This window comes from Chaetodon auriga, chromosome 18, assembly GCF_051107435.1.
Source record: "Chaetodon auriga isolate fChaAug3 chromosome 18, fChaAug3.hap1, whole genome shotgun sequence".
Classification (NCBI taxonomy): domain Eukaryota; kingdom Metazoa; phylum Chordata; class Actinopteri; order Chaetodontiformes; family Chaetodontidae; genus Chaetodon; species Chaetodon auriga.
The window spans coordinates 7,909,340-7,937,191 of NC_135091.1; the positions used below are offsets into that span (position 1 = coordinate 7,909,340).

Genomic DNA, 27,852 nt, shown 5'->3' on the forward strand with positions numbered 1-27,852 from the left:
CATAAAGCCACAGTAGACAGTATACTGTATATATACACAGTGCATAACAAGATAACACTTTTCCTTAACACTTTTTAAGTTAATTAACATCAGGCAAACTGATTTATTGAACGAAAAAGACACAATGAACATTAAAATACATTACTGAAAGTGTAAAATATGAAGTATTCAAAGTTCAGGCTTCAGACCGTTCGTATGTTCGTGGGCAGTAATGTGTCGTTGGGGATTTATCCGTAGCTCTCTCCATGTTGACCTTCTCAGTGGAAACCTGTATTAGTTCTCTCCTGCAGCAAAGGTTGATAATCTCCAATGACGTACCTCGTCCTTGAGCGCTTGTTTTGCAGCTGCATAACAGAGCCTCCAGTTGCGAGCTGTGCCTCTGGTAATATTAGGGATCCAGTCCAGCAGCTCACTTACTTTCATATAATCTCCAAGTCCCACTGTTGTTGTAGTTTATTGGGATCAAGTGTGTTTAGAATCACTTGGTTTTTGTCGTAGTGAAGGCCCCCTGAAACAGAAGGTTTTGTTATTAATGTCGACACAAGCATCATATTTTGGGTGTTTAATGCAGCTGGGATGACTTCATGTTCTGGGATAATCTGTATAATATTAAATATAAGTGCTCATCCAGGGTCAGATTATATGGTAAGGTTAATTTTTCCATGCGTTTCATCCAAAGTATAATCTGAGAGCAGTGAATGAAAGTTTGTACACTGACATTATTTAGTCCACAAGGTGTCACTAATTGACAGTGATGCAAACTCCCAGACTAAAATGAAACCCAAACACACAGGAAGCTGCTCAGGGTGACCATCTCACAGTCCTGTTGCTAATATTAGCTTGGTTTGAACCAGAGTTAATAACTAATGAATGGAAGTAGCATCAAATAACAGTAGTGTGGCGTTCTTGGGAACATAAAGAATCTTTGAAAACAATTGTAGAATTTGCTCAATGTCCCATAATAGATGGACTTGACTGTAAAACCTGAATGTAAAGTGCATGGAAATTGGACTGACACTGAAGAAATATGTAACCTTGAAATATTTCACTGTGTCAAACTCATTCCAGCTGCTGCTACGAGTACAAATGATTCAAGGTCCTGCATACAAATCTTAAAGATTTACACGTCACGTCTCAGACGGATGCTCACCTTTGACTTCCAGGACCAGATCAGAGGTGGGGGTGTAGCGGATAAAACCGTCTGGAGTGACGCTCCAGAGGTGGGCTTCGTTGTCCAGCTCTGGGGTGAGACCCACGCGGCTTCCTGCTATCGTCACACTGCCACTGGGACTCAGGCAGCACTCCTCCAGCAGCTGGGAACACAGGCAGAGGAGTTGGTAGCTTCCTCAGTGACATTTACATTTTATTTTTCATGTAGGATCAGCCAGTGTTTAAACAAACTGTTTGTTATGTGCTGCTTCATGTGGGTATAGACAGTGGCAGAGGACATATTTAGATCCTTTACTGAAGTATTAATACCAAAAATCCTACATGAATAATGTGACTTACAGTGCATGTAGAGAGCTTGAAGTCTCTCATTTTATGTTTCAGACATTTTGAAATGGATTCATTTTTTTCTCATCAGTTTACACACAATACTCCACAATGACAAAGCAAAATCTGGTTTTTGGAGTATGTTTATTAAAATAGACTGAACTATCCCATTTTTTAAAGTATTCAGACCCTTTGTTGTGACAGTCGCGATTGAGCTCTGGTACGTCGTACTTCTTTCAGCGTGAGACCCTTCTACCACTTGATTGGAGTTCACCTGTTCCTAATTGAGTTCACTGAACCTGATGAGGAAAGGCACACACACCTGTCTGCGTATGCTCTCACGCTTGATGGTGTATGTCAGAGTGAAAAAGCAAGCCATGAGGTTAAGAGCATCTGCAGCTCTGTGGGGGAGAATTTAAGGCACAGATCTGAGGAAGGATAGAAGAATATTTCTGCAGTATTAAAAGAGCGCAGTGGCCTCCATCATTCTCACATGGAAGAAGTTTGGAAACAGTCTTCCTGAGTCTGTCTGCCCAGCCAAACCTCCGTCAGACAGGTAACCAAGAGGCCAAAAGTCACTGAGAAAGATCCAGAGTGTGGAGATGGGCGAACCTTACAGAAGGACAGCCATCAGTGCAGCTTTACACCAATCAGGACTTTATGGCAGAGCGGCCAGACAGGAGTCATTCCTCCCTTTAAGTCATGACAGCCTGCTGGGAGTTTGCCAAGAGGGACCTGAATGACTCTCAGACCATGAGAAACAAAATCCTCTGATTTGACCAACCAAGAATGAACTATGTGGTCACAATTCCCAACAGTGTGTGTGTGTGTGTGTGTGTGTGTGTCTGTAGGAAACCAGACACTGAGAATCACCTCATTAATACCATCCCTACAGTCTTAACACGGTGCTGGCAGCATCGTGCTGTGGGGGTGTTTTTCTGCAAGAGGGACTGTGAGACTAGTCAGGATAAGACTTAGAAATATAGAGCAATCCTGAGTGAAAACCTTCTCCAGAGAGCTCAGGGTCTCGGGCTGAGGAGAAAGTTCATATTTCAACAAGACGACCTGAAGCTTACTGCCAAGAAAACACAGGAGTGGCTTTGGGAAAACTCTGAAAGTCCTGGAACGGCCCAAACCTGTCGTGCATCTCTGCAGAGACCTGAAAATGGCTGTAAATCCAAGTTCCATCCAACCTGGTTGAGCTTGAATAGTTTGGTCGAGAAGAATGGGGCAAACTTCCCACAGAAAAGCGAGCCAAGCTGGTAGGGTCACTTCAAGAAGACTCACCGAGTGCTCACTGAAGTTGGAATACTTTGATAAATGGGATTTGTCTGCAAAACCTATTTTTGCTTTGTCGTTATGGAGTGTTATGTGCAGATGGATGAGGAATAGATTAACTGAGACATAATAAAATGTGGAAAACATGGGTCTGAAAACTTTCTGTATGCACTGTGAATAAAAGTATGTAAGTATGACGCTCAGGTTCTTGCTACTAATATCCCAGTTTCAGTCTCTAGTCTCAGTCTTATCCTTTGCTTGACCTGCTTTGTACCTGGCCTTGATTCTAATTGGACCTATCTTGACATGATTGAAATGGTCTGGACTGCTGCACTGCTGCTGCTCTCCCTACACATTAGACACCTGTTTGTGGTACAATGATGAGACTGGCACCTTGCAGTGGAGATGTCCATTCTGGTAGAACCAGATCTGCTCGAATCCATCAGTCTCCTCCGTTTCCTGGATCCGCATCAGCTTGACATCATCCAAGTCGCCGGTGACAGACATCATGAGCCCCGTCTGTCTGTTCCTTAAACGGAAGTGCACTTGCTTCTACTCAGAAAACACACAAGTAAAAACGCATATGATCAGAGAGCGAATAACGGGATTCATCATTTTTAAAAAAACACGTTAAAGTGCAACATATGTCTGTGCCTTATTTTTTTTGACCTTTACAAAATTATAACCAAGCTTTGAAGGAAGCTATTCTCAGCTCCACACAAACCAGCCTGAAAAGTTCAGTGTCAGAATTGAAGGTGAGAAATGTAAAGGCAAGAAATGATCAGTGCTGTGAGTCCTTGAGGATCACAATTCTCCGCAATAATCCTCAGTAATTGCTGCAAATGTCATTACTATAACAATGACAAAATGAGCTAAAATGAGTCGGCTGTTGAGGCTTGCTCTGTGCAGCTTTCATCAAATCACAGGTGCTTTTTGAATCAGACCTGGCGACGGCACTTTTTGGGAACGGGAGGCATTTACAGAAAGTCTTCAGAAATCAACCGCTACACTGAATTGTGCTATCAAATCTAAGCCTGCTACATATGTCGCCTGTAGCCTACAGCCTTATCGACATATAACTGTAATAGAAATAAAACCAAGTCACATTTGGCCTGCCTTGATCTACCACTTTTTTCCTGAAAGATCATAATGAGTACGACTCATATACAGCAATTTTGGCATTTTGTAGGGTTTAATCTAAAGGCAGCCTTGCATCTGCACAGACAAGCCTAAAACAAACAAGACATGCACAGTCTTAATCAATGAAGCAACAGGCTGTTTGTCTGTTTTAAATGAAAGCTGTTTGAAGGTGAAATTAACAGCTTAAAACAGGAATGTACAAATAAACATTTTCACCATCGTGGTGAAGCACGGAGCATCAGGACTCACCTGTATTAGAGGGCGGAGGGATCCAATCTTCAGCCAGCTGCTGAACGCGTGCCAGTCAGACACCTCACCAGGCTTCAGCAAAATCTGAGCTCCCCGGTAGTTGATTTCCTTATATAAAACCCACCTGCTCACAAAAAGACGACAAAAACACAGTTTTACGTTTTCAAAAGCTGCAGGGAAACCAACACTTCGTTCTCAGGTGCTCTCTTTTGGCGCTTAGACTGGCCTGATTAATCACTGTCAGTCCTCAGATAAATACTGTTTACAAAAGTGTTTCCTATTGAAGGAATTTGAGCTGTACAGAAAACTGTTTTTTCTGTCCATGTATTATTTCTTTGCTTTAACAGACATGGACCGTTGGCGCAGACAGTGAAACAAGAAGAAAAATGCCTTTCATATTTTTCTTTCTTTCATTACTCCTCTTCCTTGCTGCTGCTTCGACATTATGCTGCATTTTGGCAAGCAGATGTCAGCCTGAGAGAACATCCTGATTAAATAAAGTTCAAACAAAAAAATCATGAGTCCTCCCTTCCACGCAGCACTCTGCCAGACATAATCTCCTAAAATGTGCCGAGCTGCACGCCCGTCCAATGTCGCCATGACTCTAAATGTAGCCTTTAACTCTGGTCTCAATGGCTCTGTTCTTTGGATGATTGCCTGTCTCTCCGGCAGCAGGAATGTGCCACTGCAGAGACAAGCTCTGGCTCACTGTGAGCCTTTTATTTCCACAGCATGGGCTCACATCTCCAGTCTAAATCTCACACATCAGCAGCAGGTTTCCATCATCGCTCCTTCTGTCAGGACTGTCACACTGCCATAGTGCTGACCCTGCACTCTGTATGCAGTTAATTTGAAAGCATGAAATGTCATGTCTGAGCATACAGGCCAAAGAGGCCACCTACCTACGCAGTCTTATAAAATAACTCAGGAGACCATATTCACCGACAGACCTGGATTAAACATCGTTCTTGCAAATGTAAAGATACTTTCCATTGAAGAGAACACCAACACACCGTATATTTAGACACACACCCTTGACTTTGTATCTTTTTCTATGTGTTTCATCCTAAATATCAAGTATCTCTCAGTCTTTCATCTTGAATTTGAAGTACCTCGTTTCGTCTGTTGAGAGTTATCTCCTTCACCACCTCCACACCTCTGTGGATTACTGTTACAGTAGTGGCACACTACATGGGTGTGGTTCACCACAAACAGCTTAAAAAGCTTCTGACTTGGCAGTGACTAACTTTTGAATTAGAAAAAGATTCAGAAGAGATTGAAATCAACAGAGATTCAGAAGCGGAGCTGATGAGGACCAACAGGCGCCACTGAAGGGCGCCCAAGTGAAAAAAGCAAAGGATATTATTCTGGTTCACGTGTTCCTGGCAGCAGGGTGGGTTCACACCCGACTAGAAACACACACAGCCTGTTATGCATGAACCTCTCTAACTCATACCAAGAGGAAAAAACTGCAGCTGCTTTATATCCCCGCAGAGCGAGTTAGCACCCCGCAGTTGTAATGTACTCACATGCCTCCTTCCACCAGCACAGACTGGACTCTGCTGCAACCTCCAGCCAGCTGAAGGTTGACTGATCCGTCTGTCAGAATAACCCTCTTCCCCCGCAGACCACTCCGCTCAAACAAAGTGATGGATGGCAGTGAGAACTCCTGCAGAGAGAGAGAAAGTACATTAAGGAACGGAGTAGGCGGAGAGCTGCTGGTTGAAATTAAGATACCACACTCACTCCTTTGTGCCCCCGGCAGCTTCCCCTGTGTAACTGTTGTAGTCATGTTGTAGGTCAGTCGTGGTGACTCATTCACGCGCTCATTTTGTGTGGAGAACAATGACAGACAAGCTGAACTGAGATTATCTTCAGATTAGGTGCCTCACACGTGATGCAGGCTTGGTAGATTTTGAAACCTTTGACGACTGACAAACCTATTAGCAAACATGACTTTTCACTCATCCAGCAGACGCAGACATTAGTGTTCATTTGTCACAGTAGGACAAATATCTCGCTTCTATTGTGTGTCTGCCAACTCCTGAGGGAAATACTTGGCCTTAAACGCTCCAGTGTTCACAAGCGAACTGCTAAATGAGGCTGAGAGCAACGGCGATGAGAGCTGGAGCACGAGTGGAACCACTCACATGAACCATAATGATTTACTCCATTAAAGATTAACTATTAACGAAACACACCCAAATCTCAGACCGACCTGTCAGTGGTCACATTGCCTTGTGGGTAATGTAGGCGCCACGCTTTAACATGGATGAACATTGAAGAATGCGTGAGATAATAAAGATGATATCTCTGGTTCTGCTGCATTCGTTTTTTTCCCCGTTTTAAAAATGAAAGATTATTCTGACTGAAAAACAGAAAACACTTACAAAGCCAACAGTCTGTAGTGACAGGATGGAGGAGCTTGCGTGGAAACAGCCCATTGATCTCAGGTCTGGGTAGCTCCCCAAGTCTAATACATACATCCTGCCAGCGAAGTCCTGGCCCTCATATGCCAGCCAGCTGAAAGTCATTACATAAATACACACACACACAGATATACAAAGACATTAACACACACACACACATGAGAGGGGCACAACATGACACTCTCATTCTGGCCTGACGAAGAAAGATGATGACCATTTCAAACTATTGTGCATGATGTCGGTTTCCAGTTTTAACACGCACATTAAATTACTTGCTAGCACAGAGTGAGGTGCAATATGCACGCTATGCTACATTATTCATGCCAGAGGGTGAACGGGATAAAGCAATTAATTATGAGATATTTTTTAGTAAGTGGAGTAGTGGCAGCCTGAAGCAGATCTGAGTCCCAGAGATACTTTTGTAATATGAGAAATATGTAGCTACAATTGTATCAGATCACCTTTGGGAAATCCAAAAGGATCCTATTGCTAAAAGGGCTTCAAATAGCTCTGATTCAACTTAATCACTATCACCACAGTGTAATAGTTTGTCCATAGAGCGCGGGATTACTCACCTGCCGGCCAGAACCTTGCAGGAGGCCACAGAGAAGCCGTCCTGCAGGGAGGCCACGCTGTCCTCCAGAGCCACAACAGAGCCTTGAAAACCCGGTTCAGAGAAGAGCTGCACCTGAGGCACACAGAGCAAACCGCCTGAGTCACCCCCTCCGAGCCCCTCGACATCAGCTAAGACAGTCACCACCTCAGAGAGATTAGATGTGATCATTCATCCTTTTCAATCCACCTACCTTAAACTTGGCTGTGTTCTCAAAATCATCCTGAAAGGAAACCACAGCTTAATGAGACTCATTTATACCCACTGAATCACATGAGAAAAGGGTTTATTTGCATATTTCTATGTTGAATGTAAACACAGCAGTGGTTCATGTGGTAAGAAAATACATGATTTTGCTGCACTTTGCCTCAGAGGATTGTCAGAGAGTTCTGGGTGGAGCTGCACCACCACAGTCGACTTTTCATGAAATCTGCCATCATCTGGTTTGAAATGGAGCTTCCTGATGACTCACCTTTGTGATCTAAGATGTTTTCACATTCAGTCTTATGACAAGCGTTTTCCTCTTGTGCAGATCAATTTACTCTTGTTTTGCCTGCGCCTCATGCTCCCAAACATCATCTCCTGTACAAAGGCTTGTCTGTGCCCCCGGAGATTCTTGCTCTCCCTTTTAAATTTTGACTTGGTCACAAGAGTGAGTGTTGTGACTGGTCATATGCCGCGAAAGCACTTGGCTAGCCAAATTGGGACGACTAGGGGAAGTGAGAATACAGCAAGCACTCCAATATTGCAAAATTGCTCGATTATTAATCGCAGACTGCTAAAATTACAAGTAAAGTGATTATGTGAAACTAACTGTGCAGCTCAGGGGAACACACTGCTGCAGTGACTGAACATGAAATATCACAGTTAAAGGATAATTTATTCTAATAAATCCAGATTTCTCCAGCAGAGCAAAACAGCAACATTTCATAACTTTGTCTGAGTCATCGCTCTCACCAGCACAACAGGCATCGCTGAGGCGATTCTGGGCTGCAGTGCGCCCCAGTCCTCCGGGCTTCCATACAGGCCTTTCTCCAGGATGTAGGGCTCACCGCAAAAGCCCGGCTCTTCAAATGCGACCCAGCTGAGAGAGAAAACAGAGGGGAGAGAGGCACGATCACCCTTTAATTTTGCACTGACATTTCCGAATTGTTTTTTCTCCCTTTTCATTGCAGAGAAATACAGTCTTTGATGCACCCACACTTGCTAACCACGAGAATTCACAGCATGAAATGTAAAAGTTTTCATTTATCACGTCAGTCAACAATTCCTGGTCACAGTCCAACTCGATAATCAGCCCCCACATGATGGTATCTCAACAGTTATGTACTGAATGTACTCTCTTGGTAAATGTGGCACATCTTGGGTGGCTGTGCGAGTGCGTATTGTTGTGGACGGCTCGGGTGTTTCTGCTCCTGCGCCAGACTGTGGTTGTATTTGCATTTGTGGGCCCGTGTCTGTCCTAGCGTGCTAGACAACAACAGCAACTGCTGCAACAACGCACTGTACCAATCAGAGGCTCGTAGGGAAGGCAGCACTGCATGGGCGAGGCCGTGCGATCTAATAACAGGCTAGCAGCAGAGCAAGAATAACCCCTCGACATCGTGAGAGTCCTGCCTGCTAAAGAAGGACAAAATGTTCCCCTTCACATTATTCATCATTTTGTCGGTCTCTCCCCTGGGTAGCAACAATCACCATTCTGCATTTCATTATTCTGATTTGAATAATTCTCATTTTTTTCTGATTTGCACCTGGTTTTGTTTACTCCCGATCATAGCATAAGGACGCGGAAATCAAAACAGCGCCGGAGCACAGGCCCTGCTTGGCTCTTCTGCATATTGTATAAAAAAGATGATGAAACGACACACTTAAATATAAAAGGCATTCCTTGTTTTCAGGCTTTCAGGTGTCTCATAACTCCTCCTACACACCATGCAATCATTTCACATTCATTACAACTGTATAAGGGCGTGAAGACGCATCCTCCAAGACCAACTTCCATCAACAGGAAGTGAGGTGTGGCATACAAAACATTAGTGAACGAGGTAATCTGTCTCGACCTGTCAGCGTGGGTGCGGCAGCCTTCCCGCTACGCACCTGATTTGCAAAGAACGGCTTCACAAGACCTCGCTGTTACTGTAGCCTCGAGTAATTGTCAGGTTGAGGCGTAGGAATGAGTCTTGAAGCATGCACCGCAGTGTACTTAGCAGCAGAGCAGGTAGGGATGCAAGCATACTTCATCAGGAACACACCTTGAGTCTTGCAGTGGAAAGGCATCCGAGGAATTCAAATAAATGCAGTCAGATTTGGCTTGTTTATTTTAGCGGCAGAAATAATCCCGTGAACGCCCTGACCTTCCTATTACTGCTCACACAGCAGCTACAGTCACAGGGATAAGTGTAATACTTGTCACTTACACGCCACGGATGACATCAATTGACTGCGTCTTCAAGCCGTAACCAGTGACATCCAAGTCGATAACAGGCACCGTGAGGTCAATGTTCATTCCCCGCTCGCCGAAATCTCTGTCGCTGAACATTTTGAGGTGAGGAGCCATGAAATCCTGTGACAGGAATGAAACCACCTGGTGAAAATCTGATGAGCATCACACCACGACACATCACACATGAACAAGTCCACGTGTTCTGTGGCAGTGGTTTTTGTCTTTGCCCCTTTTGGAAGGGGATAAAAAAGTCCAATATTCCTCTATGAACCACTGACATTTTCATAAACCATTAACAATACAGGTGGTAAAGAAACAAGTCAAGTTGAACTTTCGAAATAACATTATCAAGAGCATGAACAGCATGTTCCCTTTCAACAACATGGGTTCCTATTGTTCTAGTTTTCAGGCACAAAAAGTCACATCCTGCACACTGAAAGTAAGATAGACTTTGTCGTGTTTGCTCGGCTTTAGATTTGATTGATTTGCTTGACGAGCGTCACAATCTGTTCATCTCTGTATCTGTTCACTGTCTGAATTCATCTTAATAATCTGGATCTTGCAAATGCGAAAGAACTTGTTTCTTTGTGTTGCCCGCATGAATCCATATCTGTCTTAATCTTGAGTCCTGGTACACACACTTGTACGGGCTACAAATATGTATGTTTTCTATTATTTCCAATATTTCTGAAGCTTTCAACTTGTTTTTGCTTTTTGTGTGGTTTGGTGAGATTATTACATGAGCTCGGGAACACGTTGTCAGTAAACACAGTTTGTTTGCAAATGATCAAATTCTGTTTTCATTTGCGTTTCACACAGTGTCCCAACCTTTTAGGAACCAGGGTATAGTCAATAGATAGGTTGAGTCTCCTTGCTTGCAAATCTATACACTGTCAATACTGTGAGTTTATGTGGAAAGTCTTGGTCTGAGTGCTTTCATGTGGATTTTCTATTCTGAGAAGAATAAACTGTTTTCTGAGGGAACACAGAATGCTTTCCAGTTTGGAGACTAATCCTGACCTTCACAAACCCACAACTGAAACATTATACCACAGTCGCGTTTCGTCGCATAGCAGTGTATTATGAGCTAACTTTGGTCACACAAAGGTGTACAGTGAGGTACTCACAGCCAGTATTGGTTGCAGTGACAGCAGCTGCTCTGAGCCTCCCCAGGAACTGCAGTCCAGGTACTCTCCTTCCTCCAGAATGTGCTGCTGGCCCTCAAACCCAGGCTCGCTGTAGCCCACCCAGCTGGAAAGAAAAGGAGTGCAGCGATTTTCCTGGTTAGAGCTGTATTTATAAATTGCGACCGCGTTATATAACCTCAAAATCACCAGCTGGCAGTGAAGTTCGTCCTGCAGAAACCTTGCTCCGAGTGCAGATTAGCACCTAGCTTAATCCTGCGCCAGCACAGAAAATGAACCGTGCGACAGAAGAATAAAGACTCACAGTCCCCCGATGATCTTTAAAGAGCCCACGGACTTCAGTTTCTCGGAGTCAAGGTTTGCTCCATTTGCAGAAATGCCTCCTTCACTTTCACAAAAGCTGAAAACGTCACTGTCGATTTCTAAACAGGAGCCCTCGAAGCCAGGCTTCTCGTACACCACAGCCTGCGATAGAGGAAGGACAGAGCTCACATGAAGCTTGACTGATCATTTATATAGATACGTTTCTTCAAATACAATTAAGTCTTTTTAGTCACAGAAAGACACTTGTTGACACTTGACCCAAGATAGTCAGTTAAAGAGAGAGAGCTAAAGACTTCTTTCTAAATGGGATCGAATACATTTGAGTTTTATGTCTTGATGAAGGTCCTGCTGTGGTTCAGCGTAGCCACAAATGAAGTGAAAAACACATGGATTCACCGTTAATGCTGTCAAACCTTGGTGAGCAGTGCAGAATTACATAAATGCACATTTCAGTGATTTTCACCTTGCACTTATGTTGAATGACACTACAAGAAGCAGAGTCTGAAAAACGGCTCTTTATCTTTCATCCTGAGGTCTGAAAATGCCTGCTGCCAAAATAAAGTGTGGTTTGCATTGGAAAGTCCTTGACATCACAACTAGTTTTGGCTTGAAATAACACCAAACAGAAAAAAGAGAAGAGTGCAATGCACAATACAAGCGGCCTTTCAGACAGCATGCTTTCTCTTAATAACGTAATCACAGCTCATCATTTGCTGACTATAATTTGGAGATTTAAAAAGACTTCTATTACCATTAAACATGTGCAACATACAAGTGAGGTAAAATAAAACTGCAGAGGGGTATGCCAATCCTACCTTGACTTCACTGGGATTCTCCACTTTGAAGCCACCCTGGAACAGAGACATCATCATCATTAGGCATTTTCTCTAATTAAATGTACACAGTTCGAAGCAAGACAGTCGCCAATTACACAAGCAGTTTTATTTTCCTGGACAATTCCCCGAAACAGTGACAGAGAGATAAGAAAATGAATAGAATTTATAGAACACGCTGACCTGAACTTGTGTCCCTGTGGGTATTTAATTACTGCTGATTCTCACATTGACGGTCTTTGAACAGAGTGCCAGACAGAGGATATTGACATAACACTCTCATTACAGAGTCACAATAATGAATTATAACATTAAAATGCAAAGCGTGTTCATGTAATTCTATCATTGTCATTTTACACGTGACTTAGCAGGCACACAGTTACTGATGAACAGAATAGAGCTGAATGAAAACAAGAAGAAAAGTCTAAAGCCATGCCAGCAGCTTTGTGAGGGTAAATTTAATTCCTGACTTCGGCATGTTAACGTGCTGATGTTTAGCATGTAAGCGTGCACTCGTTCGCTAATCAGCGCTAAACACAGAATACAGCTGAGGCTGATGGGAATGCCGTTACTTTGCTGGTATTTGCTCACAAACCAGTATCGGACAGATTAATATTTTGACCTGATAAAAAGCCACAAAACCTCCTCTCATCCTGAGCTGGACATGAATGCGTGAACCAGTTATCATGGAAATCGATCCAATGGCTGTCGAGACATTTCACACAAGCCGCAAATGTGAACCTCATCTTGGTACTCGAGTCAAGTCAGGATCTTAAGACTCATCCTCTGGGGACCTTGAATATCTGTACCAAACCTCCGTATTTCCTGAGATATTTCACTGATAACTGAAAATGTTAACCTCTTGCTACAGGAAAAGTCATGCGCTCACCAAAGTCAGTAGGATTCATCCTCTGGGAGCCATGAATGTTTGCACAAAATTTCATTTCAAATCATCCAACAGTTGCTGTGACATTTCAGTCTGGAGCAAAGTGGTCGGCTGCCTAAACACTGCCGGAGACCCACATTGCTAGCTTTGCTAAAAATAGCAAATTAACTTCATCACAGTCATCCTCCACCATCCGTATCCAACAGTAGACAGAAATACGCACCATTTTAAGTGGTCTAAGCGATCCAACAAATGGTGACGGGAAGCCCCAGGTCTCAGGAAAAGGGTACACTCCTGTCTCCAGCACAGCTAGCATGCCCTGGAAGCCTGGGTCACTGTACACCAGCCACCTAATGGAAGGAGAAACAGCCAGATTGAATGTTAATTAGGCAAGAAGCCAACGGGTCCCACCACATTACGGCTGACCTAACCTCTCGGCAGTTTTAAAATAACTGAGTCACAACCTCGCATAGCTTGTTGCTTTTCGAAAACAGCATCAAGGCATCACTGCCATGAAGATGAACTAACAAGAAGATATTTGCTTTCCCACATATATCAGTAGCTCCAGGTATGATCAGTAAATTTACTCAGTGCGTTAAGTTTTATTTTAATTAGTTATAATACATACTTCAGACATGAGTCATGCAACAACAGCCGAGAACAAAAGCTATTTGTCTTAGGCTAAAGCATCTTGGGAATGGCATGCTTCAGTTCAAAGCATTTTCCTTTGCCTTTCTTTTTCAGTGTGGGCAGCCTCTGTTGGAACCGTGCCCCTACCTCTGGCATTTTGAGCCATTATGCAGCACAACACAAAGCCTCATACCAATGACCACATGTGAGCCACTGGCAGAAAAAAATAAACCCAGCTCGTTCAGCCAGCGCTGAGGAAGTGATACCAAGAACTGAAGCCAGCCTTATGGTGCTGAGAGATATATAATAACAGGAGCCCGTGAGTCATTTTGGTCAGTGAGCTCTGAGTTAGGAGTCTGTTACAGTACATTTGTTACACCCGGCATTACATCTGGTTAACAGTTGTTCCACTTGTCACAGAGCGAACAGGAGGAGCTGCTGGAGCAGAATTATTTCAAACTGATGAGCTGGCATCTGACAGCAATTAGTTTAGTCTAGATGCTGAGAAATGCTGAAACAATCTCTAAAATGTTGGATTCCACTAAAGCTGGAGAGCTACAAAAAAGAGCTGTGGGAAAAAAAAGGTTTAGTGTCCTTAACCTCCTCACGGGCAGGGCACAAAACGTCCTGACTGTCTCCACCTCTCACGTGGAAAAACCTTCTACCCTTTGCCAAATTCTCTCCACACCTTTGTCTGTTTCTCACTCTCCATCTAGTCTCCACCTTTGCGCTCTGCTCTCCAAGTTCCCCAACACCCACTCTCTCTCTCTGTTTTCTAACATGCAACAGCAGGACAGACATTCCTGAGAGTGCAAACGAGCGAGTGTCAAACCAAAGACAAAGATGAACGCTGAGGAGCGTCGTAATGATCGTTATCTCTCGGCTCTGACGGCTCTGCGTTGAGCACAGCAGGCGAGATTTCCAAGGTAATCGTCTGCTGTGTCATTAGCAATAAAAGATCAATGCAGAAAACTGTGATTGTCCCATCACCTACACTTTATGCTTTGCTGCTACAAAGCAATGGCACTACATCTTGGTTCTTTAGCACCCGATTGTATCGTATTTCAAATAAAATGTAATCTCCACATAACTACCTTTCTACCACTCGGATCAATCACAATAAGTAGATCATGTGTCTCCCTAACGATTTCATTTCGTCAGCCTGTTCATTACTGTCAGGTACGCTTTGCCATAGGTCAATCGCAGAGATCTGAATGATCGGTTTTTGCTGGAACAGCCGTACTTACACCCCAGAGTGCACTTGGATGGAAGCGGTGCTCAGTGGGATGCCAAATGAGCCCGTCTCTATTGTGTCATCATGGTAAGGTGTTACTCTGCCGAGGCCCTCCGGTTCAGTAAACAGATCAATATGAGGGATGCTGTAATCCTACAGAGAGGGGGAAACAAACACAGCAATTATCAGCAGAGGCCCGGCTCTTAAATCATTCCTTTGCAGTGCAACCGGGGAAGATCGGACTCTTTTTCACATTTATTCTGTTCTTATGGGCTCTGGAGTGAATATAAATGAAGCAATATCACATATTAGCTAAGTTTCAGAGGGCCATGCGAAGCCAAGATGATGTAGATACTGAAACACCGAGGGCCAAATGAGGTCGAAGTATTTATCCAGTGCACTCACCCAGACAGCTTGCCGAATCGAGCCGATCTGCATTGGTGGGCTGTTGTGCGGTTCTGTCTCCATCCCGGGCTCTGCCCACATGTTTGTCAATTCGATGCCCCCCTCCTCCAAGGCGATGGTGCGTCCCTGGAAGTCTGGCTTCTCGTAGAGCACCCAGCTGTAGTGAAAACACAATGATCATATGGCAGAATCACATAATTATATGTTGGTAAAGAAAAGAGGAAGCGCCAGGATAAATTTATGTGATATAAAAAGTGTTCTTAAAGCAATATCTCAACATTCTGGGAAATTCTTTTATTGCCAAAAGTTCGATGGGAAGATTGATACCACTGTTGCTAAATATCAAGTTACAGCTAGTAGACTAACTAAGACTCGGCCGTTCTGTTACATGTCATTTATGTGAGTTGTTTTCATGCGAATTCATGGTTTTACAGGTGTTAAGCGATGGACAACTTCTTGACCAGTAGCAGTAATTTCTCATCTCAACCTCATGGCGACAACAAGCATCAGGAAGTAACTGCTCGTGACAAAGAGGTCCACCACAAAAGCCCCCAAAAAAGCTCACAAATGAAGACATCATATCTTTAATCAGTACAAAAACCAGAGAGGCTAGCTGTTTCCCCCTGTTTTCAGTCTTTGTGCTAAGCTAAGCTAACAGGCTGCTGGCTGTAACAGTACATTTAATGGACAGATGTGAGAGTGGTATCGATCTTCTCTTCTATTTCTTCCCAAAATGTAAAAAAAAAATTCCTTTAAATATTATTTAAGCCACTGACACTGAAAAGACAGTGACCACATTGACTAATAACCACATAATGATAAGGACACAGTGATTATTCAAATATATACCAATATTCATGACATAGCCAGTACCCAGTGGAGTTTTACACTGGCTGTTTTGTTTGCTCTTTTGCACACCCAAAGGGACGCACATGCATGTACACCAGCATGCGATACACCCTCCACCCCCATAATTGCTTTGCTAATGTTTTATGGGGAGGGAAACACATTCAGACTGCCTGCCAAGCCTCAAGGACACAAGGTTGTTTTGGTGAGTGACACTGACTGTAAACACACACACACACCACGGACCCTTTCAAGGGAAAGAGTGTGAGAGTTGGTACATAACGAGTATGAAACTCTCAATGCTGATATCCCATTAAATTAGTCCTGTGACACATCCAGGAGTCTTAACAGGAAACACTGGCTCCTAAAGCCACTTGATACCAATTAGAGCAACACTTCAGTGCACATTTTCTGAAAGTTCCGGTTGAGTATTTCTACTTACCATCCTCTAATGACCTTCACAGATATGAGAGGCGAGAGCTGCAGAGAGGTTGCATCTGCTACATCCCTGTAAATTTCATATGCCTGGCCACTGAACTGAGTCTTCTCAAACAACACCATCTGCATGGAGACACGAAGGGCAGGGTCAAGAAGAGAAACCATCAACAGCAAAACACGTTTACTCCATACATTAAATCATGATTCAAGGAGTGGTGAAAACCTAATGGTATGGCTCTTTCCTCTGTTTCCTCTCTCGTTTATGTTTACACTAAAGCATATTTATTTTCACCAACACCACAAAGCATGTTCGCACTGTTCATATAATGCATCGCTTTAAAATAAAAGCTCCATTTTAAGTTTACAGGCCAACAAAATGCTGAAGTTTGTGAATAATGAGCGACAAAAACTGTCTGGTTTGGACACTCTGGAGTCAGCAATAGTCTTATTATTTTCAGGCAGTGTTGTTCTTTTGTTTGTGCGTTTAATGCCCGTCATGACAGTGGATCCCCAGCACGGCTAAAGCTGGAGGTAGACTGAATTAAAACAACATGTGGGCAAGAAACTGAAAATGTTGAGCACCAGGGGAATATATTACTTTTTTTTCTCTTCTTTTTCAGCAGCTACTATTAAAGTTCTACAATAATGAAGAACCACAAGTTCTGCACCGCGTTGGCAGAACCAAATTCCCTCATTGTAATCACATCCAGCTGAGCATTTGCACTAGACTGTTTTTTTTAATACACTGTTTACCCCCAAGAACCCCATATGAAAAGCAGATGTTTTCGCAGAACAGAGAGTTGTCTGTCCAGATTCCTCTCCCCACGCTGTCTCTGTTCCACAGTATGTGGGCAAAGCTGTGCCGACCGTACCTTTCCAGGACGCCTGTGAAATCCCTTGGCGGTTCTTATCTAGAATGCAAAAACAAAGAATTATCATTGCAGCAAAGATTAGGTGGGAAACATCTATGAAACGCTGGAGAAGCTCATTTGCAGCTCTGTGCCTGTTGCATGTCCTGACCTTTCAGTTTACTTCCAGGGACACAGTGCGTCCGTGGAGACTACACTGTTCTGGATTTGTATTCGGATGCACACACCAGCCGGAAAAAAGAGTTTCTTAATCCAGCATTCTAACAAAATAGGCAATTTGCAAGTTTGGCAGCTACGAATGGCAGCGAAAGAAAACAGCAACATCAAGTCAGCTACACTAATTAATGACTGCAGTAATTCTTTTAGATGAAATGTTAAAAATTCACTGGTCTTCACAAAAGTGAATATTTGCTTGTTTTCTTCACCTTATTTGATAGTAAACTAAATAACTTTGGTTTTTGGACAGCTGGTCGAGCAAAACCACCAATTTAGAGTCAGCTTGGGCTTTGGGAAATTGTGACTGATGTTGTAAACTTTCAGTGAAATTTCTTGATTTTCTCATTATTAATAAGTTATCAACTGAACATGCAACAAATGGGTTTTCAATTGAGCTATCCTTCAAAGGAAAGTCCTTTTTTTCCGTATTATTAACACCAAATTGCATAGTTCCCTATAAAATGATTAGGAAATTATTTGGAAATGGCTGGGAAAGACAAATGAAAATTAGCAAAATAATCAGTGGTTTCAAATGAAATCAAAGGGACCAGTGCGATCCAGTGCTGTGTAGACTGAGAAGCTTCCCTACTCATGATGGTGCCAGAATGCAAATAGGGTTAACAAACAGGTGAATTTTTCCATATAAACGTAGGCAGTGCAGCTTTAAGACAAAAATAGTTTCCAGCTCACCTGCCAGTGCAACATGCAGTCTAATCTCACACACATGTACTTCAAAGAGCTTTAATTTGTAATAGTAAAGCATTAGGTATCCTTTAAGAGTGTGTATGCTGCACACTTACAGTTCTTCTAACTATCCCGTGTGGCAGAGCCGGAGGCTGCTTAAGCTCATGGAGGGCAGGGTGCGTGGTTGGAGGAATCCCAGGAAAAGATGGAGGCGCAGCATCAGGAAACACCAGACCTGGTTTCATGGCGTGGTCTGCTTCATCTCTACCGGCTGGAGCTGACATTTTTCCAATAACCTGGAAGCCATGAGGCAAGTGTAAAACTGTTTCTTGTGGGTTTCCACTTAAAAAAAAAAATTAACGCATTGAAGTGTGTTGTTCTTTTGAGACATGTTTAAAAAGAGTGCTTGGTTTCCCTTCTGGCATTTCCTTTCATGATGATTAAAACACTCTGTCTTTGATCTGTAACTTTGAGCTATTTTATCTGTGAAATCTCTGTGTTATAAGGGCAACTTCCTTAACATTCCAATCATTTCAAGTTGGTGAAAGTAACATACAGAGCAACTAACCTCGGCTTTGTCTTGCTGCTGTCCTGTTGTGCTCTGCACTGGTTTTGCTGGTTCTCCCGGGAGGTACTTCTCTAAATAGTCCGGCAGCTTGATGTCGTTAAAGGAAGGAAGCGGAGGACATGAGTCACTGACCACAGGCTCCGCAGCCTGGGCTTCCTCTCTCTTGCTAGGGGCTGGACTCTGCTTGGCCAGCGTGTCTCTGAGTGGAGCTGTGGCAGTTGGGCTCGGCAGGGGTGGCTGGGATAAAGGTGGAGGGCTTAGCTGGGTCTCGCTAGGTGAAGCTTCCGCAGAGTTGGTGCCCTCTGCCTGCGTTTGAGCTCCATTCCTCTTCCCTCTGATGATGGAGGAGTTGAGGTTGCTGAAGACGCAGCTCCCCTCCAAGCGAGACTTCACCTTGACCTGCTCATCTTTCTCCTCCTTGGCATCCTCCTCATCTTTGACGGCGGTCTTGTCCTTGAGGCGACTGTGGACGTCAAGGCTGCTGATCAGCATGCTCCGGTCTGCCAAACTAGCCCTGGCAGGCTTCAGGCCAGATTTTGTGTCCAAGTTCTGGAGCTTGGCCAAGGTGGTTGGGGTTGTGTCTACAGTGAACTTATTCTGCTTCCTCAAGCCAAACTTAAATTCATCAGGGTCAAACGTCTTCTCAAAGTGGTCCTCCTTGATGGCGGGCAAAGCGAATGGCGGCTGAGGTGGCCGCAGTATGTTGTGTTTACGTGGTGGGAGAGAGAACGGGGCGCAAAGATTCTTGATTTTCTCAATGAAATCCTCATCATCTAGCTCACCAGAAGTGTCCAGGAGATTGCTCTCACTTGCAGCGGAGCTCAGTTTGGGTACAGGGACTTTAAGTTTTCGTTTGGGAAAATCCACATCCAACCAGCTAGAGGGGGCGTCTTGCTGTATTGCAAAATCATCTTTGCTTAGTCCCCGTGGCAAAAGGGGCTTCTTCATGGATGAACGCTGGATTGAGTCTGGGATTAGTTTATTAGCCTCTGGGGAAGTGGGTGCTTTTGGAGTTTGACTCAGCTTGGCGTTGGCCATTTCCTTTTTGACCATGTTGAGTTGTGGATGTGCAGAGACATGACCATTAGCAGCAGGTGAAAGTTCATTCGTAGCTGAATCGAACGTTTTCTCAGGTTTCTTCTCTACCACATGAACTGTAGAGCTAGAAGCAGCACTATCAGCAGGCCGCTGTGCCATTTTCTCTGCACCCTTGAGTGTAGTGATACCACTTGAGCTCTCTGCATCTTTTGATGCCTTACGCTGTGGGCGTCCAGGAGCGAGTTTCACGGCATCCCCTGAGATGTCGACTTCTGAGGGCGCTGATTTGACAGCCGAACTTTCATTCCCATCCTCCTGCCCTGCTCCCTCGCTGCTCACAGATTTAGAGACAGACATCGGAGGAGGCTCTTTAACAGGCGATGCTCTCTGTGCCGTGCTGTCAGCCTGTGGACTTTCATTAGTAGCTTTTACAGTCACTTCCTCAACTGCCGTAGTTGCTTTGGTAATAGGCTTTGGGCTGGCGAGCTCAGCATCATTAGCTCCATGTGCACATGAGTCATCTGGTGTATTCTCTGTTTTTTCCACAGACACAGAAACAGGCTGTGGTTCTGCTGCAGTCCCCACCGTTTCTGTTCCAGGGCTTTCTGTAGACTTTGCTTGCAGCTCAGCCGGCACGTTTGTTGCCGTCTCTCCCTTCGAAGGCTCTTTATCACTCTTGGTCACACTCACGGCCTCCTCATTAGTCTGGGTGACAGCACAAACAGCAGCCTTTTGTGGATGTGTAGTCGTTGCCTGTCTGCCGGGTTGTGTTTGAACAGGGAGGTCTGATGTCTTTTCTGAGGACTCAGAGGCTGCTTCTGCTCGGCTGGTTTCTGGCTTCCTTTTGTCTTTCGCTGGCCCTGTCTTTTCTTTTCTTTCTGCATTTTTTCTTTCATCATTCCTAGCAACGCTCCCCTCTGTCCCTGAGATACCTTGCCCACTGTCGGACACCTTGACCTTCACGGGGGTTTTATCTGAATTCAGGAGCTGCTGCGGTGTCCCTTTGTATTTCTCCTCAGTCCGATTTATTTTGTCACCCTCCTCTTTTTCTAATCTCCCCACGTCTTTACTCTCAGCCTTCCTTATCAGCTCTGTGCCCTTGTGTTGGGGTTGCTGTGTTTGCCCTGCGTCTTTCTCACTGGGCTCCTTCACTTTGCTTTTACTTTCTGGTTCAGATTGCACTGACAAGTCTTTATCTAATTTGGGATGTTTCACTGGTGGCTCTGGCTCCTTCGAAGGAGTCTTCTCAATAGGTTGTTCAACCACAGGCGAGGGGGAGGAGGCTGGAGTTTCTCTGCTGTCCTTGGACTCCTTTTCCCTCTCCTGTGTGAGTATGAGGCTGTCCCCCCCAGCCTTTTCCTCCTTTGGGGGTAAAATAACAGCATCCTTGTCAATAGGCGTCTTTGTTCCACTGCTACAAGCAGCAGTATCGGGTTCATCTTTGCTGACAGATGGTTCGGGCTCCTGTCTGTTGGCCGGCTTGGCAATGTTCTCCTTTTTAAATGACAAATCTAACTGTTTCTTCTGTTTGTCTAACACTTTCAGGTCCTTTTTTAATACTTTCTGTTTGGTGTCAGGCAATGACTGCTCATCTGATGTATTTCCTTGGGTTTTATCAGACGGTAATGAGACTTTCTCTGAGGCGGAGGCAGTCTCCTCTGAATCATCTACCTGGTCTTGTTTTATAGTGATGACCTCTGGCTTATTTGTTGAGCAATCCACTTTGTTTTCACTGTTTGGGCTGACGGGACTGGTTGGTTCCCTACTTTTTCTTCTTTTCGGGCGGGGGCCTGTTCTGCTGGGGGTTTTGGACTGTTGGCTAATGTTATTGGTCTGTTCTGCAGAATCCCCTGGACCTTTAGCTGGAACATTTGTTTCAACACTGTGAGGTTTCGTACCTTGATGTGCTGTTTTCGAGGCCACTTTGTCTTTTGGTTGTTCTGTGGAAACAGAAGTCTTCCCCCCAACAACAACATCTTGTCCATCTGGTTTTAATGCTATCTCTGACTCTGGATTTGTTTTTATCTGCTCTTTAATATCCAGTTTACCCTGATTGTCTAGTTCTGGTGACACTGATGCAGCAACTGGCACAGACGAGGTGGGTTTTTGAGACATTCCTTTCATTGCTGCCTTTAGAGGCAGCGCTGCCCTGTCATTTGTCTTAGATGCCTCTGTGAAGTTCCTCGCTCGCTCCTTGATCGTCATCTGCCTCTCCCTGGTGGGTGACGCCGAGCTGGACCTGGCCGTGTCATAACGATCAGCTGATCTTGACCTCTGATCTGACAACAAAAAATCTGCTTTCAGCCTGTCGGTGCCTTTCCTGACTGGAGAGACATCTGCACTTCTTGGGGTTTGCGAGGCCTGCTTGTTGACCTTCCCCGCAGGGCGCTCAAACAGGCTGATCTTATCTGCAATACGGCTCAGGACCTGCTTGGGCTCCTCATCTACTTTCTTCAAGTTGTGCAGTCTGTGTATGATAAGAGGAGAAGGTTTGAATTCAAACTTACATTTTATGTTTTGCAACATTTGAAAGATGTACAGTTGATTTTGACTCATGTATTAAACTTCATGAATATGCACCATGCTGTCTGTCAAGTCAAAGTTTGTTTTAAATGTGCTACACAAACTGTCACAGTTGACAGAAGTGCTAAACAGGCAGAAAACACAAATATGAAAACAAAGACGACAGTTAGTTTCATGTCTGGGTGATCTGTCAAGTCTAATCTGACCTATATTTTAATCTTATCTCGACCGTGCAGTGCCATTTTTTGAAGCGCAGGGCTGGTCCTTGAGTTATGACACACACCATTGTTTCACTGTGCATACATCTGTGCTATTCCAGCCATAGCAGTTAAGGCACATTCCCTGTTTTGACAGCAATGTCATGTTAGACAAAAGCTTGGCGGGTCGGTTAAAAAATGGCTGCTCATGTTGGGGGAAGACAAGGTTTTGAATATTTATTCTTCATAAATAGAGCATTATAAGTGGAATATATGATTGGAAAACCGTGAGTCACAAAGCACAAACTGTTCTGACCACATCTAACCATGTGTAATCACATTTCAGTCAAGACTTACCTTCCATCAGTCTCTGTTTTAGGCTTATCCTTTGCTTCATCTTCAGTCTTTAATGCTGACTTAAAATCCTGGTTGTCTTCTGCTGGACTTTGTTTCAAAGGCACATTTTTCGGAAAAAGCTTGACCTCACTTCGAGAAATCTTAAGACTCCTGCGTTTGGACTCCGGAGTCTCTGTCTTCCTTTCCACTTTGTAATCGTCCTCCATGTCTGCGGCCCCATCAACCACACATGTCACAGTCGCTGCAGTGGCTGAGTTTGAGTCCTGGAAGTCGTCCAACTGCTTGACTGAGTCGGGGCAGGAAGTCTTGCTCTCCCCTCCGTCAGGTGAGGCCTGAGAGGTGGGGTTGTGCTTGGAGGAGGAGTTTACAGATGACTCTCCCACGTGAGTCTTTGGACTTTTGCCCTGAGGACTGGTCACAGAGCTATCTGATGTAGGGAATCCCTTTGGGACAGGTTGGGTGTGGGGAGACATTTTTTCCTGGGGGCTGTTGTCTCCATCTCCCTGAGAGTTCTTCCTCACTCTCCTCCTGGATGCGTTTTTACGCCCCATGCTGTTGGCCTCTGTTTGGTCTTTATCAGGCTCAGGCTTGACCTGGGATTCTTTGTGTGCTTTGAGTGACACTCCTGCTAGACTGCTGTAATAACTCTCTGTCCCAGCAGCAGGACTCACATTTGTCCTTATGTTGACTCCACTTGTTGACCTGGAGCTCTTTGGTGAATCAAAACCCGCAGAAGACTTTGCCTTGGGGATGACCTGGAGGCTTTTTGTGACTTCGGTGCGGACAATTTCCTGTCCAGAGCAGGTGTCTTTGCCACATTGAATCACGCTGGTCTCCTCCAGGTACACATGGAGCTTCCTGCCAGTCTGTGCTTGTCTCTGTGCCTGAGGCTGAGAGTGGGCCTGGTCACAGTCCCACGCCACTCCCTGCTCCGTAGAGGAAGAGAAATGTGTCAGATGACTGGCATTCTTCTCAGGATTCCCGCTCGCTGAAGTACCGTTGCTGCTCTCCTCCCTCTCCTTGCCCTGCCCTATTCTCTTCTCTCTGCTCCCCACAAACTCCTCCTCTCTTGGAACTCCGTCTGCTGTCTCACTGCTGCTCACAACGGAGCCGTCTCTGTGGGCAGACTGCGTGGCGTCCTTGTCCTCACAGGGGAAAATGTCTCTGGAGAAACCCAGTGGATTGGGATTGGAACTCTGCGCTTCCTCCTCCACCCACTGCTGTCCCCTCGCCTGGGGTCTCACTGGGTCAGGCCCCCCACTCTCATCTTGTCCTTCTGATTTAAGAGCCTGATCGCTAGTCGGAGAGGCATTTTCAGATGGACTTTTCGGACCGTTTCCCCTCCACGGAGAGAACCAGCTCCCGATACGGCCCAAGACCCCAGTGCTCGGCTGCGTCTCAGGGCTCTCAGACTAAAGCAAAGCAGAGAAATAACTCACATAAATGTCTGCTTACACGTGCAGTGCCAGTTAATAAACATGCGTATTTCAGATGAATATGCGCTAACCTTAAATGAACTGACAGCAGTTACACGTGGAAGTGCAAATACCATAGATTGCCATGGAACAAAGGAAAGGGAGAGCAGGCTTGGGATCTAAACTGAATATAAGTAATGGTTGTCATAGACATTTTTTAGTATGGCCATGCATCTCTCAGCATAGCAAAGGCATGCAGGAGTGCATACAACCTGTAAGCTTACCGTAGAAAATACCATATCATTCAGATTCTTTATGTAGGTTGTGAACATGATTTTGGTTTAGAACAAAAACTCCTAAAGAGCATAAAACAAAAACAAAATCATTCCAACGGGTAAACAAGAGACAGAGAAAAGCAGAAAATGACCATTAAAAAAAGACATTCTGCCTTTAAGTGATACATCAATCCTTAACTAACTCTGAGTAATTCCTTGTGGCAGCAATTTCGAAATCAACTCACCCTTAATTAGACATAGAAGAAAACTTTTCGTCCCCTCTCCAAAATATAAAGTGCTGTCGGGTTGTACAGCGTAGGATCTGCACTAAGACGCATTTCTAACTGATGAACATGTCGTGTTTAGTCCTCCTGGCATCCAGTGAAGCATCCAAAACTACACAAGCTGGGCAGAGCAGCATCGCAGATATGGGCGCTGATGAAGTTCTGCCCCTTACTCTCACGCAGCCCGGTGGTAAAATGATGCCTTCAAGGGCTCCTCGGTAACTTCTAACACCAGTGTCACCGAGAAGCCGGTTAGTCAACAAGTGTTTAATCACCAGACTGCAGAGTTAGTCTGACTGGTGGCAAACTAAACTTCAGTTTACTGTATAACTGGCTGCTGTCAGCTATGCTTGTGAATATTTTACTTTCTGGGATGAAAAACAAACATTTTAAAACTTGAAACTACACTTCACCAAATAACCTTAAGGCTCAACAACTCCCACACAGGCACAATGAAATCACATCAGTACTTTTAGCGTAGCTGTTAGAAGCTGTTAGATCTTCAAACTGGATATCTTAAACCACAGCTTGTACAGGCTACAAACATATATGTATTTTGTTATTTCCAGTATTTCTGAAGCTTTCAACTTGTTTTTATTTGTGTGTGAGTGTTGGGTTCACAAATGACAGTATAATTAATATTTTACTTCATCAATTTCATTGATTTTTGGAAATATATGTTTATTCTGAATTTGATGCCAAGAACATGTTTCAATCAAGTTGGGACAGGAGTGACAAAAGAGTGGGGAAGTTGTGGAATGCTCCAAAAACAGCTGTTTGGAACATTCCACAGGTAAATTCCATTGGTAACAGGTGATAGTATCATGATTGTGTGCGAAAGGGGCATCCTGGAAAGGTTGTCCACAAGCAAGGATGGAGCGAGGTTCACCACTTTGTGAACACATGAATTTATAAAGGATATTACTACATGGGCTCAGGAACACCTGAGAAAACTGTTGTCAGTAAAAGGTTAATTTGCTTCAAATGACTGCATTCTGTTTTTAATTTATGTTTCACTCAGCGTCCCAACTTTTTTTTGGAAACAAGGTTGTTGTTTAGATTGCTTATCTGTTTACTATTGTGGTTTATATGGACTGGAATGGATGTGTTTGGCACACATCATGGAGCCGTCTCCTAACTTGTGAAACTCACTGCACAGCTGCACGTCTTGTTTGAAATTACATGTTTGTGTACATTTGCCTTCAAAATAGAGTGTTACTGTCAGTACTCACAGTACCTGTTGATACGTGTCTCTGTATGCATACTACTACAGTACACAGCAGGAGAATAAAGAGCACATATGAGCTTGAGATAACCTGTCATGACATTTTAATGAATTTCTTATCATGAAACAGTGGAAATGGGATTATACAAGAACCCCCATGTTGACACATAGCAGCTTAGCACCTCAAGTATCAAAGTATCACTTGGTTGTCAAATATGTGAAGCACTTGCTAGACCTCGAGCTGAGCCTGTCCAAATTTGCTCCTGTAGGTCTTCGCCTTCACAACAGAGAGCAAAGACCAAGTCTGCAAATAAAATCCAGAAATCTGGAAGTCATTTTTTTTAATAAACAAAAGCAGCATGCGAAAAAATGCTCTTCCCAAAAACTCTCCAAAATGGAGCCACTGTGTCTAATATTCCTCACACGGGCTGCAAAAACAGGTTTGAACATTCCAGTTTGAGATTACACGCAAAGACTTTGAGTAAAGTGACACTGCTGTCCTATATTTACCAAAGCATGGACGATGTGTATGGGGCTCAGAATTCCCACATTCAGTTTAGCACCTGAAAGCAGCAAAGAGGCCGTGTCCAAACAAACTTTTCCAGCGGAAATGACGCAGTGACTGTGCGGCTTTCAGAGCCTGTTGAAGTCAGTTTTTAACTTTTCCAAACCTGCGTGCTTTTTGTTTCACTTGGCGGGCAGCTCGAGTCAGTCTTTCCATGCTGCTGAGTCGAGGAATTTAACCCTTTACCTGCTCGTTTTAATCCAGCAAAAGAACCAAAAATCAAGGTGGCAAAAGTTCAAACTTTTTTTCCTTCACTTTTCATTATGACACACGCTGCCTGTAGGTGTGGGAGTGGTATGATTGGTTAAAAAAAAGAAAGAAAAAAAAACCAAAAAAAAAACCATACCTGTTCTTGCTGGGTATTATATCTGACATTTAGGCTAACCGTCATGATAAGCCTACAGTATTATTAGGCTTATTCTTTATTGTGGGTGTTTGGAAATATGGCGTGAAGTGTTTACATACATAGAAAGCAGTCCCAGGGATCAAAACTCACTCTTTAATAAAAATTGAAAAGGGTTTTGAAAGCCCACGCACTCCTGGCGACGGTCTAACAGGTTTCTAGACAAACTTAAACCCCACAAAAACCAAAACAAACAGGGGCCCCGAGGCTAGACACTGACATCCAGACGACCCAGTCCACAAATAGCTCAGCCTATCGATCCGAAAAGCCCACTGGTCCCAAGTTCATCTCTTCAAAAACGCGTCGCCAGAGACGGAGAGCGAGATCTTACCATGATTCCAGCGCTCCTGCTGCCTTCCCGGGAGTAAAGCAGTCAAACGCAGCCTGCTGCCAAAGCCTTCATGAGAATGAAGCCTTTCTGTGCGCCGCCGCCGGTGAGGCAACCTGCTCCAACAGGGAGTCTGCACCCGCACCGCCTGATTAATACTTAGTGCGCTCTAAAAGGAGAAAAGGCCAGACAGGTGTTCATTTGCGAATGTGGCTTCAGATGTGTCTTTTTTTTTTTTCTTCTCGGGCTGGTGGAATCTGGCCGGGCCAGGTAACACGCCCCGAGGCTTTGACTACCGTGACACAGCAGGCAGATATGGGGACTTATTGTGCAACTTTGTCAGGACTGCATACAGAGAGAGTCTGTACAAACTGTGGTTAGTGGTTTTCACTGTGTATTTCCAGGTGCATGAGCTCCATTTTTCTGTCCAATACATGAAAGAGTCTCAGTGGTTATTGTCTCTGGTGGTTTTGTATCTGTCCTCACTGTTGGTCCTGTGCACTCTCTAGGTGTTACTC

At 44.3% G+C, this 27,852-nt stretch overlaps 1 protein-coding gene across 2 annotated transcripts; it reads right to left on the reverse strand.

Moving 5' to 3' along the window:
- Positions 1–389: 389 nt before the first annotated feature.
- Positions 390–27,534, reverse strand: LOC143336165 (uncharacterized). Of its 2 annotated transcripts, none has more exons than XM_076756118.1 (22): positions 27,338–27,534; positions 22,840–24,251; positions 18,725–22,229; positions 18,273–18,452; positions 17,260–17,298; positions 16,392–16,510; positions 15,104–15,260; positions 14,712–14,851; positions 13,058–13,184; positions 11,931–11,966; positions 11,096–11,256; positions 10,774–10,897; positions 9,621–9,766; positions 8,161–8,287; positions 7,397–7,426; positions 7,166–7,278; positions 6,552–6,684; positions 5,691–5,830; positions 4,162–4,285; positions 3,166–3,324; positions 1,151–1,313; positions 390–508 (listed from the first exon to the last, which is right to left on the reverse strand). In XM_076756118.1, exons 1-22 carry the CDS (start codon positions 27,338–27,340, stop codon positions 420–422), a joined length of 7,227 nt encoding a protein of 2,408 aa, XP_076612233.1. In that variant the 5' UTR covers positions 27,341–27,534; the 3' UTR covers positions 390–419. The 2 variants fall into 2 exon arrangements, with proteins under 2 accessions (XP_076612233.1, XP_076612232.1); XM_076756117.1 differs by lacking the exon at positions 27,338–27,534 and adding an exon at positions 24,539–24,611.
- Positions 27,535–27,852: the final 318 nt, after the last annotated feature.